The sequence below is a fragment of the Mastigoproctus giganteus genome, chromosome 8 (assembly GCF_048544385.1).
Source record: "Mastigoproctus giganteus isolate SK-2022 chromosome 8, ASM4854438v1, whole genome shotgun sequence".
In the NCBI taxonomy this organism is placed as follows: Eukaryota; Metazoa; Arthropoda; class Arachnida; order Uropygi; family Thelyphonidae; genus Mastigoproctus; species Mastigoproctus giganteus.
Genome location: NC_143582.1, coordinates 182,658,366 through 182,678,019, shown reverse-complemented (window position 1 = coordinate 182,678,019; position 19,654 = coordinate 182,658,366). Strand labels below are relative to the sequence as shown.

The 19,654-nt window shown below is 38.3% G+C and overlaps 1 protein-coding gene across 1 annotated transcript in view; it reads right to left on the bottom strand.

Annotated features, from left to right (window-relative positions):
- Positions 1 to 744: 744 nt before the first annotated feature.
- Positions 745 to 19,654, bottom strand: part of LOC150082051 (sodium- and chloride-dependent glycine transporter 1-like) — a 158,944-nt gene continuing 140,034 nt past the window's right edge. The window contains exon 14 of the mRNA XM_090379081.1: positions 745 to 2,074. Coding sequence (XP_090235207.1) covers positions 1,841 to 2,074 — 234 coding nt within the window. The 3' untranslated portion in view covers positions 745 to 1,840. The remainder of the gene's footprint in view (positions 2,075 to 19,654) is intronic.

Genomic DNA, 19,654 nt, shown 5'->3' with positions numbered 1-19,654 from the left:
GGCTACTGTTAATCTATTAGTCCTTGTATCCCCCCCAACTAGCAGTTTTCCAACCCACCTAACACTGCCTCGACAGCATCAGCAAAAATTCTTGCACCCTTTCTATTTAAGTGTATCCCATCCCTGTAGAAGCAATCTCTCCTGTTAACAAGTACAGACCAGGATGAAAAAATTCTACCCCTTGAGCCTTGCACAATCCCTCCAGGGCCGAATTGATCGACAAGGCTCTCATCATATACTCCCTCCTATCGTGTCTGGGCAGAATTGCAGACACTTTCAAATTCAACCCTAATTCACGGCTTTTTTTCAACAGTGACCTGTACTTGCTAAGTAGTTCCGCCGGTCTCCTACTCTTAATATCATTAGTGCCAACGTGTACAACTATATCACCTTTTGTGCCCTTAAAAGATGATATCCGCTCTACAACGTCATCAACCTTTGCCCCTGGCAGACATACCCTGGTCCTATTCCACCTATCCTTTTTACAAAGCATGTTCCCCGTTTCCCTGACAATTGAGTCACCAACAACTACTAGTTGTTGTACCACTCTATATCTAGTAGTCTATATCTAGACAAGAAATGGTGGGGTATTAATGTCAGCTTAAAAGAAAGAAAAATGTATGAACAATGTCATTAATTTTCTTTTTTGTACAGAAAATAGTTTTAAATGTTCCAGTATCATTATTTCTTTATATAAAAATGAAAAATAAGTGACTCATCAGAATTTTAATGGAAATTGTCATTTATTCTAATGTTTACAAACAGTCAAGATAGGTACAAACTTTATTCCATATACAAAGTTGTTTTGATAGGGCAAAATTATTTCCAAGGCAACATGATCACAGTGATCTTTGCTCCCTAGTTTACTAATGAATAGGCAAGGTAAATGCTTCACAGAGAACATAAAAGGTTTTTAAGGGGTTTTTTTTTTTTGCCATTTATGATGGTCAAAATTTTAGTAATGAAAAACGTAAGGATAAACAGAGGTGGGGGACTACAAATTTTATTGAAGTTGTTTATGGAAACAGTACCTGTACCAATTTCATCAGTAAAGGGATTTTATTTAAAAAATAAAAAATAAAAACAATTCAATGAACCAAAGGGGCTTTTATTTTACATATTTTGGGAGAAAATAAAGTTTAACATATAAATATCTTGACTTGTATTGCTGAAAGATAAATCTACAAAGTGTCCTTGAGAGAAATAATACTGATAAAAAAAGTTCTACATTCTCAACTGCTTTATGGTCTCTAATATCACAAAAAATTAAATAACAATGAAAAAATAGTAAAAAAAGTACCTCTACAAAGCAACACAAGTTTTGTTTTCGAGACTTGCAAATATCACAGTTTTCAAGGCAGAAATTATGTACAGGGTATAAATACTACATGTCTGGAATGTTGCTAACTCAACTTTAAAGATTATATATATATTGTGTAAAAACAAAGTGTATATGTACTGTGTAGTAACAGCATGACTACCTTTCAAAAAAAAATTTAAAATACCACCACCTATGGTAGCAACTCCACAGCGCCCGGCACGGGGCGAAAACTGCCAACAACCCTGATGACAAGGTAAGGCAGTGCCGCTCAGCAAATGCTCTATTGGGACAGAGGTAATCCTACTGGTTTATTCTTTAAATTTTGAAATTCATTTTATATAACAGCCTAATGACTTTCCCAGTGATCCTCTGTGAACACTTGCTGTTTCCTCACTTTATTCTTGCTGCCCTTGGCAAACAGAAGGCCCAAAGCCAACCCTGCTCCTCCTTAACACCAATCCCTGGAGTGCTGTACACCAGGGGCCTTATCTAAGAACAGGCCCAACTTTAATTCCCTAATTAAACTACACTTTCATACTGAAGGGGAACTACATCGCTGTTAACTTGAAGTGTGGTGTCAGTATTCATGGATAACTTGCCACAGGAAGTCTGGCTCTCGCTTGGTTGAAGACCAGCAACATGTGTTTGGCGGAAGCGACTTGAAACAATACTTAAACTTTTCTTGTAGAGAAGGCGATGTTCTTCAATGGCAGGACCCCATTCTGGTGTTGGCCGTAAACAGATCAACAAACGCTGGAAATAATAAAATTAAAAAAAACTTTGAATTGATAAAAAGAATTCCTAAATATGAATCATTTATAGACTTTCACACTTATTAAAATATTTTGTAGAAATACTAATTGCTATAATAGTCAAAGTCCATCTCACAAATCAACTTTGAGAAATTACTTACCCTTGACAATAGTTTTTCTAAATATCCAAGAAAATTACTACTTGTCTGACCCTCTCTGGCTGTCTCCTGAACAGCATTTAAGTTTAAGGCTAGGCCTTAATTGACCTACACAGAATCCTCTACAAGAGGAATTTCCTATTGAAAAAAATATTGTGTGTGTACAGGTAACTCCCATATAACACAGTATTTCTACAATACGATTGATAAATTGCAGCAATCCTTGCACAATGTGGTACTCATATAATGCAGTTTGCCACAATTCTCTAACGCGGCAAGCCCCACAATTATGTTGGATATAATTTTTCAACATTTCAATTCTTTTTGTGAATCCCACTGTTGACTTGCTAGTCGTTATACAAAAAAAAATAAATAAATAAATAAAAATTTGTGACTTTGAAGCGGTAGTTCATGACTTTTAAGGTTATTTTGGTTTTTATTTGATAGTTTAAAAATTTTTCCGGGTATGTATTACTAAACTTTGTTCTTAAGAACCATATTGGAATAATTTCTTTGTTGTGAATTAAATTACAGCCCTAAATTATGCCTACAGAAAGTAAAAAGGCACCGCTCAAAAGAAACTTTATTTCTCTAGAATCAAAGATACAATTTTTGGAAAGTCTTAAAAAAGGGGAAAGGTATCATATGTTGCAAAAAGTTTAAATTTAAATGAAGCAACAATCTGGACCATAAAGAAAAATGAACAGAAAATTAAAAATCTGTTGCTGCAGGATCTTTCATTTCTGCAAATGAAAGTTCATCCCCGAGCACTAATAATTGAGAAAATGGAAAAAGCACTCAGTATTTGTATTGGATTTGGATATTACTATTTTTAATAAAAATTAAGTTTCCGATGGTAAAAAAAAAGTGTATTTTTGTTAGCTTTTAGAAAGTAACTCCCCTTTTTGTACTGATTCTTGGTCCCATATAACTCGGTTTCACACTACACAAGATTTTATAAGAACTTAACTACCATGTTATAAGAGGATTACCTGTGTATATATATATATATATAAAACCCTAAGAATTAATGAAATTTATTATCTTATCCAACCTATTCAAAATAGCTTTATGCTTAAACTAAGAATATTGAAAATCCTGATCCAACCTTAGAATTTGTTAACAGAGAACTAAATAATTTAAAGAAGTAATGCAATTATACGGCAGTCACAGCATGATTTTTTAAGGGATGATCTTGTCTGACCCATGTGATTGGACACTATGATGCAGTAACAAAGGAACTGGATGCAAAAAAATAACTTTTATATCATATACTTGGATTTCAAGAGAGCTTTTAATACTGCTGTACAAATTGGAGCAATGTGGCATTAAGAGCAAGTTACTGCTATGGATAAAGGGATGGCTGAGTGGTTATTAATAATATTGATCAAGACTTAATGTCAAATTTGCAGATCATACAAAGGTTGGCAGGGTGGCTAATGACAATAATCAAGGTAAGCTAGTGCAATAAGGTCTGGAGAAATTAAGTAGATGGGCTGAGGTTTAACTTTGAAAAATTCAAGGTATGGAATATGGGTGGCCGTAATCCCAGATTAATGTATCAACTGTGTGGTACTACACTCGGGGTAGTGGAAAATGAAAAAGACCTGGGGAGTAATTGTGTACTCAGATATGAAGTTCTCTGAGCAGTATAGATAGGCTATCAGGACAGCTCATGGAGGTCAATGATATACAGGAATGTTGCTAGCAGGGATAAGGAGGTGATTATCCCATTGTACAAGGCAACGGTTAGTATGTATCTTGAGTACTGCATACAGGTTTGGAGGCCTCGTTTTAAGAAGGATGTAGATCTGCTGGAATGGGTGCAGAGAAGGGCAATAAGAATGCTGAAGGGAACAAAAAGGGTGATCCTACCAAAGAAGCAATTAGGGCATTAATTCTGCAAATTGCAACAGCTGGAGACTAGGTACCTGTGAGGTGATATGGTTGAAGTGTTTAAGAATGATCTTAGTATTGGCTTGCTCAAGGCTTTAAGCCTTGAGCAAGCCAATACTAAGATCATTCTTCCTCTTGCTCAGATGACTGCCAGTATGTCTGCCAGGGGCAAAGGTTGATGACGTTGTAGAGCGGATATCATCTTTTAAGGGCACAAAAGGTGATATAGTTGTACACGTTGGCACTAATGATATTAAGAGTAGGAGACCGGCGGAATTACTTAGCAAGTACAGGTCACTGTTGAAAAAAAAGCCGTGAATTAGGGTTGAATTTGAAAGTGTCTGCAATTCTACCCAGACACGATAGGAGGGAGTATATGATGAGATCCCTGTCGATCAATTCGGCCCTGGAAAGGTTGTGCAAGGCTCAAGGGGTAGAATTTTTTTCAGCCTGGTCTGTACTTGTTAACAGGAGAGACTGCTTCTACAGGGATGGGATACACTTAAATAGAAAGGGTGCAAGAATATTTTCTGATGCTATCTAGGCAGTGTTAGGTGGGTCGGAAAACTGCTAGATTGGGGGGGATACAAGGACTAATAGATTAACAGTAGCCACTGGCAGAGGTGAAAGTGATTCTTGCACTGCTTCTATTGGAATGAGCCACAGCCTGGAAAATAAGATGCAGGATATTTCAGAGACTGCTGGGAATCATTGGGGTACAAGTAAACACATGGGTTGTGTTAGGGTAGCTAAGAAAAAGAACAGGTGCATGTATACTTGCGTGTACACCAATGCTAGGAGTTTAGTAAATAAATTTGATGAATTTGAGGTATTGCTCAAAACATCAAAGGCAGATATTTTGGGGATTTCAGAGACGTGGTGTCACACAGATATAAGGAATGCAGAACTGGAATTTGGGGAGTACAATGTCTACAGAAAGGATAGACAGGATAGGGAGGGAGGAGGGGTTATGCTATTAGTTAAGAAATACATAAAATCTAAGGAAGTGAAGCCAGTCGACATTGCTGGACAGTGCAGTGTCAAGTCAGTTTGGTGTGACATAAGCATTGGGAGATCTAAATTGAGAGTAGGAGTGTGCTATAGGCGTAATGACTCTGATGAGTATAATAAGAAATTGTACAGGGAAATAGAGTGGGCCAGTAAATCAGAGAGTCTTATAACGGGGGGATTTTAATTTCCCAGACATTGACTGGAATTTGGGGGCTGGTCACTCACTCACACACTAGCAAGGCTTTTGTGGATTTATTGGATGATTGTTTTCTACATCAGCATATTCGGGAGGCAACTAGAGGGAGTAATACTCTTGATTTGATTATCAGTAGTGATTCTTCATGCATTAAGAATCTGCAGGTAAATGAACCACTAGGTGGCAATGATCACAGTGTGCTGAAGTGGGATTTACTCAAAGAGGTAACTACCATTAGGGGTAAAGGGAAGGGTTATTGCTTTCGTAAAGGCGACTACGATGGACTGAGACAGTATTTAAATTCTATACAGTGGGACCAACTGATGATGTTACCAACAGCAAATTGAAAATGGGAAGCATTCAAAGAACTTATCTTGGAAGCTACTAGGCTTTACATACCAACTAAGAAATATTGTTCAAGGTTTAGGCCTAAGTGGATGTCTGATGAACATATGGCAGAGAAGAAAAATGCATGGGATACATATAAATTAACACGTGACACAGAAGCCTATGATAGATACAAGTTGATCTGTAACCAAGTTACAAAGGAGGTTACGAGAAATCTTTGGCAAGGGATGCAAAGAAAAACAGCAAAGAGTTCTTTACTTATGTAAACTCTAGAAGGAAGGGGATGAATCAGATTGGTCCACTTGATATCGATGGGTCAGCTGTTGATGATCCTGCTCAGGTAGCTAACAAACTAAATGAATATTTTGCATCAACATTCACACATGAGGAGTTATTCAGTGAGGGGAATGCCGGACGTGTATTCAACTCTGCAGTAAGCTAGAGAATCTTGTAATAACTGAGAGTAAAGTGGAGGAGAAATTGTTGAAGATAAATACAAGAAAGGCACCTGGGGTGGATGGGATCTATCCAGTTATATTAAAGGAGGCAGCAAAGGAAGTAAGCAAACCCTTAGCCATAATTATGAGAGCTTCCTTGGACTCAGGGGAAGTACCCATGGACTGGATATGTGCAAATGTGACCCCAATTCACAAAGGAGGATCAAAGGGCGACACAAGCAATTATAGACCTGTTAGTTTAACTTCTGTTCCCGGAAAATTAATGGAGGCACTGGTTAAAGAAGCACTGCAGGATCATCTAGACAAGATTTCAAGTTATAGCTCAAACACAGCATGGTTTTGTTAAGGGAAGTCTTGCCTGACCAATTCGATTGGATACTACGATGCAGTCACAAAACTGGATGCAGGGAATAACTTTGATATTATATACTTGGATCTTAGAAAGGCTTTTGATATACTGTTGCACATGGAAGACTGCTGCACAAATTGGAGCAGTGTGGCATTGGAGGAAAATTACTGCTATGGATAAAGGGGTGGTTGAAGGGGAGGGGAGAAGATAGAGTGGTAATCAATGGACACTACTCATCGTGGACTAATGTTATTAGTGGAGTCCCTCAGGGTTCAGTATTGGGTCCATTGTTTTCTGTATTTATAAATGATATTGATGATGGTATATCAAGCTTAATGTCCAAGTTTGCAGATGATACAAAGGTTGGCAGGGTTGTCAAGGACACTACTGACACTATGCTGCTGCAACAGGATCTGGAAAGGTTGAGCAGATGGGCTGAGAGGTGGCAAATGAAGTTTAACATTGACAAATGTAAAGTACTACATATGGGAAACAGCAACCCCAGAGCAACGTATCAACTCTGTGGTACTACACTGACAGTGGTAGAGAATGAAAGGGACCTGGGGGTGGTTGTGCAGGCAGATATGAAGTTTTCTGAGCAGTGCAGATGGGCTGCAAGAGTAGCTCATGATGTCTTGTCAATGATATACAGGAATTTTTCTAGCAGGGATAAGGAGGTGATTATTCCCTTGTATAAGGCAATGGTCAGGCCACACTTAGAGTACTGTATACAGGTCTGGAGGCCTCATTTCAAGAAGGATGTAGAGATGCTGGAACGAGTACAGAGAAGGGCAACAAGATTGGTGAATGGAACAAAGGGGTGCTCTTACGAAGAAAGGCTTAAGTTTTGCAAATTACAGTGTCTGGAGACTAGGCACCAGCGAGGTGATCTGATAGAGGTGTATAAAGCCTTGAATGGTTTGAGCATGCTCAATGCTGATGGGATTCTTCCCTTTGCTCAGAATAATCACCTGAGAGGGCATAAATTCAAATTGAGGAAAGACAGATGTAGGATAGACGTGAGGAAATTTGCCTTTAGCCAGCGGGTGGTTGGTTGGTTGGTGGAACAGACTTCCACCAACCAACTTCCCTTGTCGTGGAAGTTGATAGCCTAAATAAGTTTAAGGCTCAGCTGGACAGGTATTTCGAACGAACAGAGGGGTGAAGTGGAAGTGGTTATTTTTTATTTATTTTATTTGGCTGATGCTGCATAAGCTTGCTTTCTTGCATCAAATGCCTCTACTAATGCTAATGACATATGAGGGGACAAATTCAAATTGAGGACAGATTTGTTGACAAGTGATTCGGCTCCATTGGACTGTTTTCTATTTCCACATCTCAAAAAGGACAGAAATTTGATAGTTATGGATGCAATCGACAACTGGTTTGAGTGGGATGAGTTTTTAAAACAAGTTTCACTCCCCACCCCCATTAACAGTATTAGAATATCTTATAATTTGGTATTTCAAGAAAAACCACAAGGTTTAGAAAAGGAAGATAATGGATAATGTACTGATGCAGCATTTGATAGAGGAAGGTTGGTTTATAATTGTATTAAACATATCAAAACAAATATCATTAAAAAAAGAATCAATCTATTTTAAGCGTCACAATTTTTTCATGTTCTTGATGAAATCTTTCAGTCCACACCAAAGATTGCAAAAAAGTTTTCCACAACATCCTTGAATGTTGTTCAAGCTGTCATTTTTAGAGAAATACAAGTACATGCGGAAAAACTTTTGTCTGCTGTCTGATTCATCCATAATTTCAACTCCAAGCTGAGGGAACTTTTTCTAAAACTAAAAACGTGCTTTTTTATATATACTAGTGATCAGTTTGACTTTGCTCTCTCAATCACAGAGAAAGGATTTGAGTTCTCAAAGGAGTTTGAGAACTCAAATAATCTGCTTATGATTAGAGAATATTGGGGCTGGGTGGCTGTATTTTAAATGCAAATAAGGCTGATAAAGAATAGAGAACATTGCCAATAAATCATAGTAGCACACAGATCATATTGATAGTTAAAACTTTCCAGTTATAACTTAGCTGGAAGTTTTACAGCATTCTTAGATCTAAGCCCCACATACCATATCATTCAAATTCAGCTTTTGTAAACAGTTTTGGATGTTCTTTGATCAGTAAGTTCAAAGTTATGGGAGGGAGTAAAATTTGTATAATGTATTATAGCTTTATTTATTTGAACATGCAAAACACAACAAACAGTCTACATGTCAAACAAAGGATTTTTATTTTCCATTGGCTCACACTTCTGTAAGTTTATCACAATATGGGCAGAAGAGATTGAGTGATAAATTCTGTATTAACAGTGTTGCACTACAAATGTAACAGAAGGAATAAGGATAGTTTACATATTTTTGGTTATGAGACAAAAAAAAAAAGGCAAAGGTATTAATTATATATGAGGGACCACTTTATTAGATACACATACCTAATAGTAAGTAGGTCCCCCCTCCAGCCTCAGAATGACATGGACTCAACAAGATGCCAAAATAATGCCACAAGAAAGAAAGTTTGTGTTGTCTCAATTACTTTCCACAGTTATCAAACTGGGTGGCTACTGCAGCAGGCTGAATTCACTCATGTTTCTAGAACCAGTTCTGTACAATTGGAAGAACCATAATGGATAGTACCAGGCAGAAACATTTTTTTCCAAATAGTCAATGGCATCCAAATGTTGCTCTATTGGTATTAAGATTCCCAATGTGCACCATGAAAATACTCTCCCTTTTCACCATATCCTTGTCCTCCCATCAGCAGGAACTAGGATTAGGCACACCAGGCAATGTTCTTTCAATCCTTTACTGTCCAATATTGATGCTCATGAGTCCACTGTAACTGTACCACCTTTTGCCCAAGAGGATTGGAACCCAGTTTGGTTATTGGTTGTGATATCCCCACTTGTGCATTTTAACATGCCTTTTTGGTTACCACTGTTGTACTGGGCTATTTGACTGATTTGTGCAGAGTAACTTCTGTTACCTTGCACAAGTCTTGTCAGCTTCCTCTGGCCTCTTTATTCAATGAGCTGTTGCTAATCACGATACATGAAAACCTCAGCAAGGTGGCAATTTCTGAGACACTGACTGCTATGCCACATTCAAGGTCACTTGAGCCTTCCATCATGACTATTCTTGCACTAAAATGCACACACAACATCTCTATGTATCTGCCCAGATATGTAGGAATTTGTCACATGGTATGAACATGCACTGCTGTTACTGAAAAGTTCCATTTAATGAAAAGCAAAATAATTCAGAGTACAGTAGAATCTCATAAATCTGCCAACACTCCATCCTCAGTAAATCCAATATATTGAACTATTTAAAATCACTAGAAGATTAAAGAAAAAGAATATTCTTTTTGCAAACTTGATGTGTTTTGCTCAAAAATTCTTAATTGTAATTAAGTACAGTTTACAAATATCTCTGAAGTAAAGATGAGGAAACATGCAACAATAAAGAAAATAAAACTTTTAATGCATGTGCAAAAATGTATGTGGTAGCATCACCACCAAGTTAAGTTGCACAGGGATGGTGACCAAATCAGCTGAGCACAATATTTCACTACTCAAAAGTTCATGGTCTGTTAATTATTATTACTAGACATATAGTGCAAGGAAGCCTGAGGCTTATGCTGCACCAGCCAAAAAAAATTTCTGAGTTACCCAGAGAGAGAGAAGTAGAAGGGAAAGAGAAGAATGATGATATCCAGCTCAGGACCCTGGGTTTGCCAAGTTCACGCTCACCAGATGTGAGCCCCTGAGGTTATTTCTGTTGGAATAGAAATAATCAAACTCTATGGGAAAAGTGAACCAACCACAGCATATTATTAATTTAATCTCACTGATATCTCAGAAAGGAAACTACATGGAATCAGAAATTTGGATAAAGAAATCCAAATAATATAATGACAAATAATAAGTAAGGAGGAGACTGAGAAAAGTAGACTAAAAGCAAAATAAACAGGATATTTACCACTTTATGGAAAACATTGTTGGAAGTATTTTCAACAAGCTCTTCATACTGTTATATTATTCATTAATAAATTCCTTCTCTTGTGGTTTTGGGTCAGGGCTCTTTGAGATCTCACTCTTTCAATGTTATCACAGTTTTGCAACAATTGTATCAGTTTCTATTATGAGCCTTCAACCTCTGACTTTCTTATATCTGTCACTTTTTAACATTTTCAAATATAGGTGATTTTAATACTTCCACTTGAACCTTCTCAACAGACTTATACTGATTCAAACTTAATATCTAATTAACAGCACCTGTGGTTTTTCTATAATAAATTTTTGCAGGGTATGAATCTTTCTCTAGAGGATAATCCTCCGTCCTTTGAATTTCATTAATTTTACCATAAATCTTTAATGCTGTTGCATCAGACTCATCCCATTTTTCATAATTTAACCTATCCGTGTTTGCTGAAATTCCATGTCCAGATAGTCATGCACAGAAGTATGAATATGCAGAGGTATTGCATCCTATTAGAGAAGCATCACCCTATGTGAAAACATGCATCTGATATTGGGTACTGCATAAATCCTTGATATATCAAGATACTTCTCCTCAGTAATAGTGCCATTGTATCTGCAAGGTGAGGATTTTTATTAGCCCAGTAAACACAGTTGTGATGATTCAAATGTACATTTAGTTCAAACATGGATTCATCTAACCATACAGCAACACTGATTCCATGATGTACAAACCCCAAATTTGTGTTTGTCAATCTGGATCATCTTCTTGTACTGCATGCAGTAATCGAGGTCTAAAAAACTTCAAATTTATGTCCTTTAAGATTCTTTATAACACTTGCCTAACTCATTTGTATTGATAATTAATAAATTAAATTTATTGACCTTATTAATTTTCAGTATCATGACCCAGACTAGAACAGCAAAGCAACGGGCATGAAGTGGCGCGATTCTACAATGCATCACAGCCTAAAAAAATATGCAATTTGTGAAATGTTTGCCAAACTCTCTGGAAAGAATATGATCTAGCCAAAGAGGATGTATTTGTGTGTGCTAGGTGCAGAGAGTGTCTAGAAATTAGGTGCCAACTCAGCATTCTGATGGGCATCTATGAGAACTTGCGGTGTAGGGTAGATGCCCTCGAAGAAATTAATATGAGGGGACCATCAAGCTCTCAGCTGCCCAATTCAACACCAGAGCTCACTCTTGTGCATCAGGCAACACAGTGGTAATCTCCAAGACAGAATGTGCTGCTCCCACAGGAGTTAGTTATTATCAGTGACTGTACTGTCAGGGAGATGGGTAATATATCTAAAAAAGGATAGATGGAATAGGACCAGTGTATGTCTGCCAGGGGCAAAAGTTGATTTTGTAGAGCAGATATCATCTTTTAAGGACAAAGGGTGATATTGTTGTACACGTTGGCATTAATGACATTAAGAGTAGGAGATCTACAGATTTACTTATCAATGCCTTGTCAAGCAATTCAGCCCTAGAGGGATTGTGCAAGGTTCACGGGGTAGAACTTTTCTCAGCATGGTCTGTGCTTGTTTACAGGAGAGACTGCTTCTACTAGGATGAGGTACACTTAAATAGAAAGGGTGCAAGAGTGTTTGCTGTTGTTATAGAGGCAGCGTTAGGTGGGTCGGAAAACTGCTAGCTTGAGGGGGGATTCACAGACTAAAACATTTTAAAGTAGCCGCAGGCAGAGGTGAAGGTGATTCTTGCACTACTTCTATTAGAATGATCAGTGGGCGGTGTGCTGGGGATTTCAGGAACTGATAGCAGTCATTATAAAATGAATAAATATATGGGCTGTGTTAGGGTAAATAAGAATAGGTGCATGTACACCAATGCTCGAAGTACAGTAAATAAATTTGATGAATTTGAAGTGCTGATCAAGACATCAAAGGCAGATACTGTTGGGATATCAGAGACATGGTGTCACACAGAATTGGAATTTGGGGAGTACAATGTGTACAGGAAGAGAGGAGAGATTATGCTGTTAATTGAGAAAAACATAAAATCTAAGGAATTGCATCCAGTTGACATAGATGGACAGTACAATGTTGAGTCAGTTTGGTGTGACATAAGCACTGGGAAAGCAAAAATGAGAGTAGGAGTGTGTTACAGGTCTAATGAGTACAATGAACTAGAATGGGCCAGTAAATCAGACTGTGTTATAATGGAGGATTTTAACTTCCCAGATATAGCATTAGTAGAGACATATGATGCAGCATCAGCCAAAAAAAAAACACACTTCCACTTCACCCCTCCTTTCGTTTGAAGTACCTGTCCAGCTGAGCCTTAAATTTATTTAGGCTATCAACTTCCAACAACAAGGGATGGAAGTCTGTTCCGCCAACCAACTACCCACTGGCTAATGGCAAATTTCCGCACATCTATCCTACATCTGTCTTTCCTCAATTTGAATTTATGCCCTCTCAGGTGATTATTCTGAGCAAGAGGAAGAATCCCATCAGCATTGAGCATGCTCAAACCATTCAAAACTTTATACACCTCTATCAGATCACCTCGCTGGTGCCTAGTCTCCAAACACTGTAATTTGCAAAACTTAAACCTTTCTTCGTAAGAGTACCCCTTTGTTCCATTCACCAATCTTGTTGCCCTTCTCTGTACTCGTTCCAGCAGCTCTACATCCTTCTTGAAATGAGGCCTCCAGACCTGTATACAGTACTCAAGGTGTGGCCTGACCATTGCCTTATACAAGGGAATAATCACCTCCTTATCCCTGTATATCATTGAATGGTAAAGGAGGTTAGGCAAGTGAAGGCAGATTACAAGAAATCTTTGGCAAAGGATGCTAAGAAAAACAGCAAGGACTTCTTTACTTATAAAAACTCTAGAAGGAAGAGGATGAATCAGATTGGTTCGCTTGATATCGATGGTTCGACTGTTGACGATCCCGCTCAGATAGCTGATAATCTAAATGAATATTTTTCATCTACATTCACACAGGAGGTGTTATTAAATAAGGAAAATGCCAGAAGATTATCAAACTGTAACAGAGTGCTTAATGATTTTTTAATAACTGAGAGCAAAGTGGAAGAGAAATTGTTGAAGTTAAACATAAGAAAGGCACATGGGGTTGATGGGATCTATCCAGTTATATTGGAGGTGGCAAAGGAACTTAAGCAAACCCTTAGCCATAATTATGAGAGCTTCCTTGGACTCAGGGGACGTCTCCACGTACGGCAGGTGTGCAAATGTATCCCCAAGGGAGGGGGGGGGGTCCTAACGGTGACAAGTAATTACAGACCAGTTAGTTTAACTTCTGTTCTGGGTAAAATTATAGAGTCACTGGTTAAAGATGCACTGCAGTTCATCTAGACAAAACTGCAGTAATAATTCAGACACATGGGTTTGTTAAGGAAAAGTTTTGTCTGACAAATCTGATTGGATACTATGATGTGGCTACAAAGGAACTAGATGCAAAAAAATAATTTTGATATCATATACTTGGATTTCAGAAAAGCTTTTGACACTGTTACGCATGGAAGATCACTGTACAAATTGGAACATTATGTTATTAAGGGTAAGTTGCTACAATGGATAAAAGGGTGGTTGAGTAGGAGAAGACAAGTATTTATCAACAATATTGATGAAGGCATATCAGGCTTAATATCGAAGTTTGCAGATGGTACAAATATCTGCAGTAATGGCAGTGTGCTGCTGCAACAGGATCTAGAAAATTTGGGCAGATGGGCTGAGAAGTTGCAACTGAATTTTAACATTGACAAATGCAAAGTACTCCATATGGGTAGAAGTAACCCCAGAGAAACGTACCAAGTTTGTGGTACTACACTCAGGGAAGTGGAGAGTGAAAAAGACCTGGCGTAATTGTGTAGTCAGATATGAAATTTTATGAGCAATGCAGACAGGCTGCCAGAGCAGGTCATGGGGTATTGTCAATGATATACAGGAATTTTGCAACCAGGGAAAGGGAGGTGATTATCCCTTTGTATAAAGCAATGGTCAGGCCTTGCCTTGAGTACTGTGTACAGGCCTGGAGCCCTCATTTTAGAAAATGTAGAGTTGCTTGAGCGTGTACAGAGGAGGGAAACGAAGGGATCCTCTCACCAAGAAAGGCTTAAGTTCTGCAAATTGCAGACAGCTAGAGACTAGGCATCTGATTGAGGTATATAAGGCTTTGAATCAGTTGACCATGCTGTATTCTGATGAGATCCTTTCACTTGCTCAGATTACAAACCTGAAGGGGCATAAATTCAAATTGAGGAAAAACAGTTGTAGAATAGATGTGCAGAAATTTGCCTTTGGGCAGTGGGTGGTTAATTGCTGGAACAAAGTTGATAGCTTAAATAAATTCAAGAAGGAACTGGATAAAGTTTTAGAGGGAACGGTTGTGTGTGGATTTTTTTTTTTATGTGAACCCCAAACATGAGAGGTATTAGAACCTATAGTACTTAGTACCGTGCTTGGGTTGGAGGTTGAGAAGACGAAAGAAGATATTTGTTGACATTGGACTTCTGTAGATTGTAATTTTCAGGAAATACATAAGAAGGGAGGTTGTTCCAGAAAATGGTAGTTGAATGAATAAATGAGGAAGATGAAAAGTTGGTTCTGTAGGTTTGAAGTTGGACAGTAAATGGATGTTGGCTGGTGGCGGCACGTGTTCAGACTGTTTTGAAAGAGAGAGCGGGAATTATAGAAGCCAATTCAGAAGAACAGTGCCCATGGAAGTATCTGTCAAAGAGGCATGCAGCAGAAACAGTACGTCTATGAGAAAGCGAGTGGAGAGACTCTGTTAGAGATGAATTATTAATTAACCTAACTTCCCTCTTCTGAATGGAATCAAGAAGCCTGAGAGAGGTTTTGGGGGCACCACCCCAGATGTGGGAACAATATTCCATGGCAGGGCGGATTTGTGATTTATACAGAGTGAACAGCTGTTTGGAAGAAAAGTAACGCCGAGAGCGAAAGAGAAAACCAAGTTTTTTAAATGCAGAGGAAGCAATATTTGTAATGTGCTTGTGCCAAGATAGATTAGAAGTCAGGGTAATCCCCAAAAGAGATATCATTTTGCCTAGAAATCGGAGTGTCACTAAAGATAAGCATAGCAGCAGAAGAATCCTTTTTGCGAGATATAAGACAAGACTGAGTTTTAGAAGGGTTAAAATCAACTAAGTTGTCTTTGCCCCACTGGAGAATTGCCTGAAGATCGACATTTAAGGAATTGGTAGCAAATTTTCGAGAAATTGAAGCTGATTGAGCAGGACAAGGTTTCTCAAAATGGAAAGTGGAATGCAATGTGCTATCATCGACAAAACTATGGATAGGATTTCCAGTTAATGGAAGAAGGTCATTAATATACAAGAGGAAAAGAGTGGGGGAAAGAACTGAACCTTGAGGGACACCGGCATTAGTGGAAAAGTTAGAAGACAGAGAGCCATCTACCATCACCCTCAGTGAGCGATCAGAGAGAAAACTGGATAACCAATTACTAAAACCAGTTGGCAAACCATAAGATGGAAACTTGTTTAGAAGACCTTTATGCCAAACACGATCAAAAGCCTTTGAGATGTCAAGTGCAACTACTTGTGTTTCACCGAACCTTTCCATTGAATTAGTCCATAAATGGGTAACATAAGCCAGAATATCACCAGTGGATTGACACTGACGGAATCCATACTGTCGATTGTTGATCAGACGGAAGGTTTCTAGGTAGTTTAAGAGTTGGCAGTTAATTGATTTCTCCATTACTTTAGAAAGAGTAGAAGTAATTACAATGGGACGATAATTGGATGGGAGGGATTTGTCACCCTTTTTAGGAACTAGCTGGATATGAGCAAATTTCTAAGCAGAAGGAAAAACACCTTTTGGAATAAGAAAGTGAAAAAAGGCGGCAAAGAATAGGAGTAAGTTCAGGAGCACAGGTTTTGAGAACAAGTGGAGAAATACCATCAGGACCTGGAACTTTCTTAGCATCAAGATTCATCAATATCCTTCTGATATCCTTTTGACGGAAGACCACAGGAGGCATTGAATGGAGCATGTTGGGAATGGTAGGAGGTGTTTTACCAAGATCATTAATACATGAGCTGGAAGAAAAATGGGATGCTAGCAGGTCAGCTTTATCCTTGGCTGAAGTGACAACAGAACCATCTGGTTTGGACAGAGGTGGGAGCAGAGATGGGCAAAAGTTGCGGCCAATAGCTTTGGCAAGAGACCAGAATGCTCGGCTACCATTAGGGCAAGAAGCAAGTTTTCTACTCTTAGCCTGTTCAAACTCTAGTTTCAACTGATTAATAACTGCTTTACAATTGTTGCGAGCTTTGGTGTAGGCAGAAAATGAAACTGAAGAATTAGAAACAAGCCAATTACGATATGCAACATTCTTCTCTTGAACAGCCTTAGCACATTTATTGGAAAACCAAGGTTTAGATAAAGGACAAGATTTTAAAGTGGAGTGTGGGATAAAGGATTCCATTCCTGCAAGATTAATTTTACTGACACGATCTGAGCAAACGTTGACATCAGAAGTTTTGAAACAGTATTCCGACAAAGGAAAAGAAGTCTCGCAGGTCATCCCATTTTGCATTCTTGTAATGCCAAACAACACGAGACGGACATATGCACAAATACCACCTTTGAGGTGAAAGGAATCATACAGCGAATAATTTGGGCATCTGAGATTAGCAGTAGTTGAATCAACTGATAACTGAGATTCTGTCAGATAAAGTACATGGGGTTTGGCAGACTGCAAGTGGAAATGGACATTGTTGAGATTAGAATTGAGACCACGTATATTTGTGAAATGAATTAAGAAGTGCTTGGGAGGTTTAGATCTTTTCGCAGATAAGCTTGCTCTATTAGTTTGACAATTCATGGTGTATTCAATAGTAAGAAAAAGTGGGTGGGACATGCCGTATGAAGTAATGAAATTTTTGGATATGCCGTACACATGGTAAGAATATACCCAGATCCTTGACATAACGTGGCCTCAACAATGCTCCCCGCATACACACTACTCGGACTCCCTCCAGTCACTATCTGGCAGAGTAGAGGTAGCAAGATTATACACTAGCTGATCCGGAAGTCTCCTAGAGAGTTACCAATAGGTTCGGTCCGGTGTACTAACTAGCGGCTGGCCTGCGAACACCGTTTTAGAGCTGTACCCTCAAAATGTAAGGAATATTGGATCTCGCCACGACGTTCATCATAACCTCAAAAGTCATCAATCATACTGCATGATGGAAGAGAAAAGGAAGGGTTGACCGGAACTTAGCTCTAGAGACTAAACATGGGTTCCACCACTTCAAGCCTCCAATAAGCAAAGTGGTGGTATTTCACCGGTTGATGAGAGTCATCTACTACATAAGCTCATACACTTACTTTCTTGCATCACGTGCCTCTACTACTATTTGCAGTTCTCTTGTACACTGTCTTGACTTCTGTGATGAATGTTCAAATTGTAAGACATTAAAGCTGTAAAGTTCATTGCAGCTTCAATGTCTCCAATACTTCCTGATACCATTTTACTTTAACTGTTTGCCTTATTGATATTGTGTACATTTCCATATTTCTCAAATTGTGCAGATGATTATTGTTAGATGTAGGTGCCTTTTGTTCCATATTGTCTTTCCCATGCACACTGAACCTCCATGACATTTTCTGTACTATTTAAGAATTGCATGGTCTCCATCCAGTCTCAAAGAAGAAATACAAATTGAGCATCTAATTTACAAATTATGGATACATAATTTTGACCCACCCTATATATGTACATAAGATATGTGATCAAAAAAGTTCAGGGACTGAACTAATATCTAGGAAGTGAAAAAACTTCAGATGGAATTCCCTTGAAGTAGTCTCCTTGACACAGTAATGTTAGGAGGTAGTGATATGCCAATTTCAATGTTTTGTAACTTCTGGAAGCATTCCTGATGGGCTTCTTTTGTTGCATTGTATTCTTAATCATTTCCTAAGATTTTGCAAATCTGTGGCCTTTCAATGGGAAGGGGGAAATCACTGGGCACTAAAGATAATGAGTATGGCAGATATACTGGTATATTTTGCAAGAAATCCTTGACGTGAAAAGTGTGCAGAAACACTGTTGTGACACAAGTACCAATTCCCTGAAACCTACTTTTATGGCTGTTTTCTCAAAACAATACTGCACAAGTGCCATATACAGGTAACCCTTGTATAACATGGTTATTAGGTTCCTGTAAAATGTGTTGTGCGAAACTATGTTATACGGGACTAAGAAAAAGGAGGTTACGTTCCAAAAGCTAACAAAAATACACCATTCTAGATTTCGTATATCTTCTGCTCTCTTTAAAAAATTAGTAATCTGGGTTTGTTTTCTTTTGCTTGATTAAGCATTTTTGAACTTTGGGCTCCTTTCATTCAAGAATCTGCATTCAAAAAATAAGATTCTAATTGCTCGGCTAATTTTATGCTTTTTAGTGTAGGATTTTCATCTGCGATATCATCATTAGAATTGATTTGATTTTACCTCCGATGCCATTTGCAACGATTCTGCTACGCCGGCCTCATTTTCTACCAGTAATTCTTGAACGTCTTCAGTAATCATATCTTTTTTTTTTTTTTTTTTTTTTTTTTTTAGGAGCATCGGCAACTAAGGCCATCTTACTCTGTGTATATTGTTTATAAATTGCATGTGTCTGAGGTCGATTTTCTGTTTTGCTGGGAGAAAAAAACCATGCTACCTGAGCCTGACTAACTCAGCCACATTGTGAAAAAGACCCATAAAAATTCCTCCCTTCATCTACATGATTCGCACTCTGGTCTTTTCCAGCCAGTGTGGGAAGGAGGACGTTTCTATCAACTGTGCTACCCACGAGAGCTTCAGTAGTCATATCATCAAAACCTTCCCCTCCTACTGACACAGCAGGTTCTACTATTGCACTAATTCCATTTTCTGCCCGTTCAATCATATTTCCTGAATGAACTGACTCTGACCATACATTTTTTTCACAGTTTTACTTCTTTCAGCGATAAAGCTATGATTCTGATACAGTCCATTACTTAAATCGATTCGGAATCCATTGTAACAATTTTCTGATGGAATTAGTTTTAAAGGTGGATATAATGCTTTGATCTAACGGCTGATTGAAAGAAGTTGTATTAACCCAGTACAACTGTGGCGGTAGGAACATAACTTCA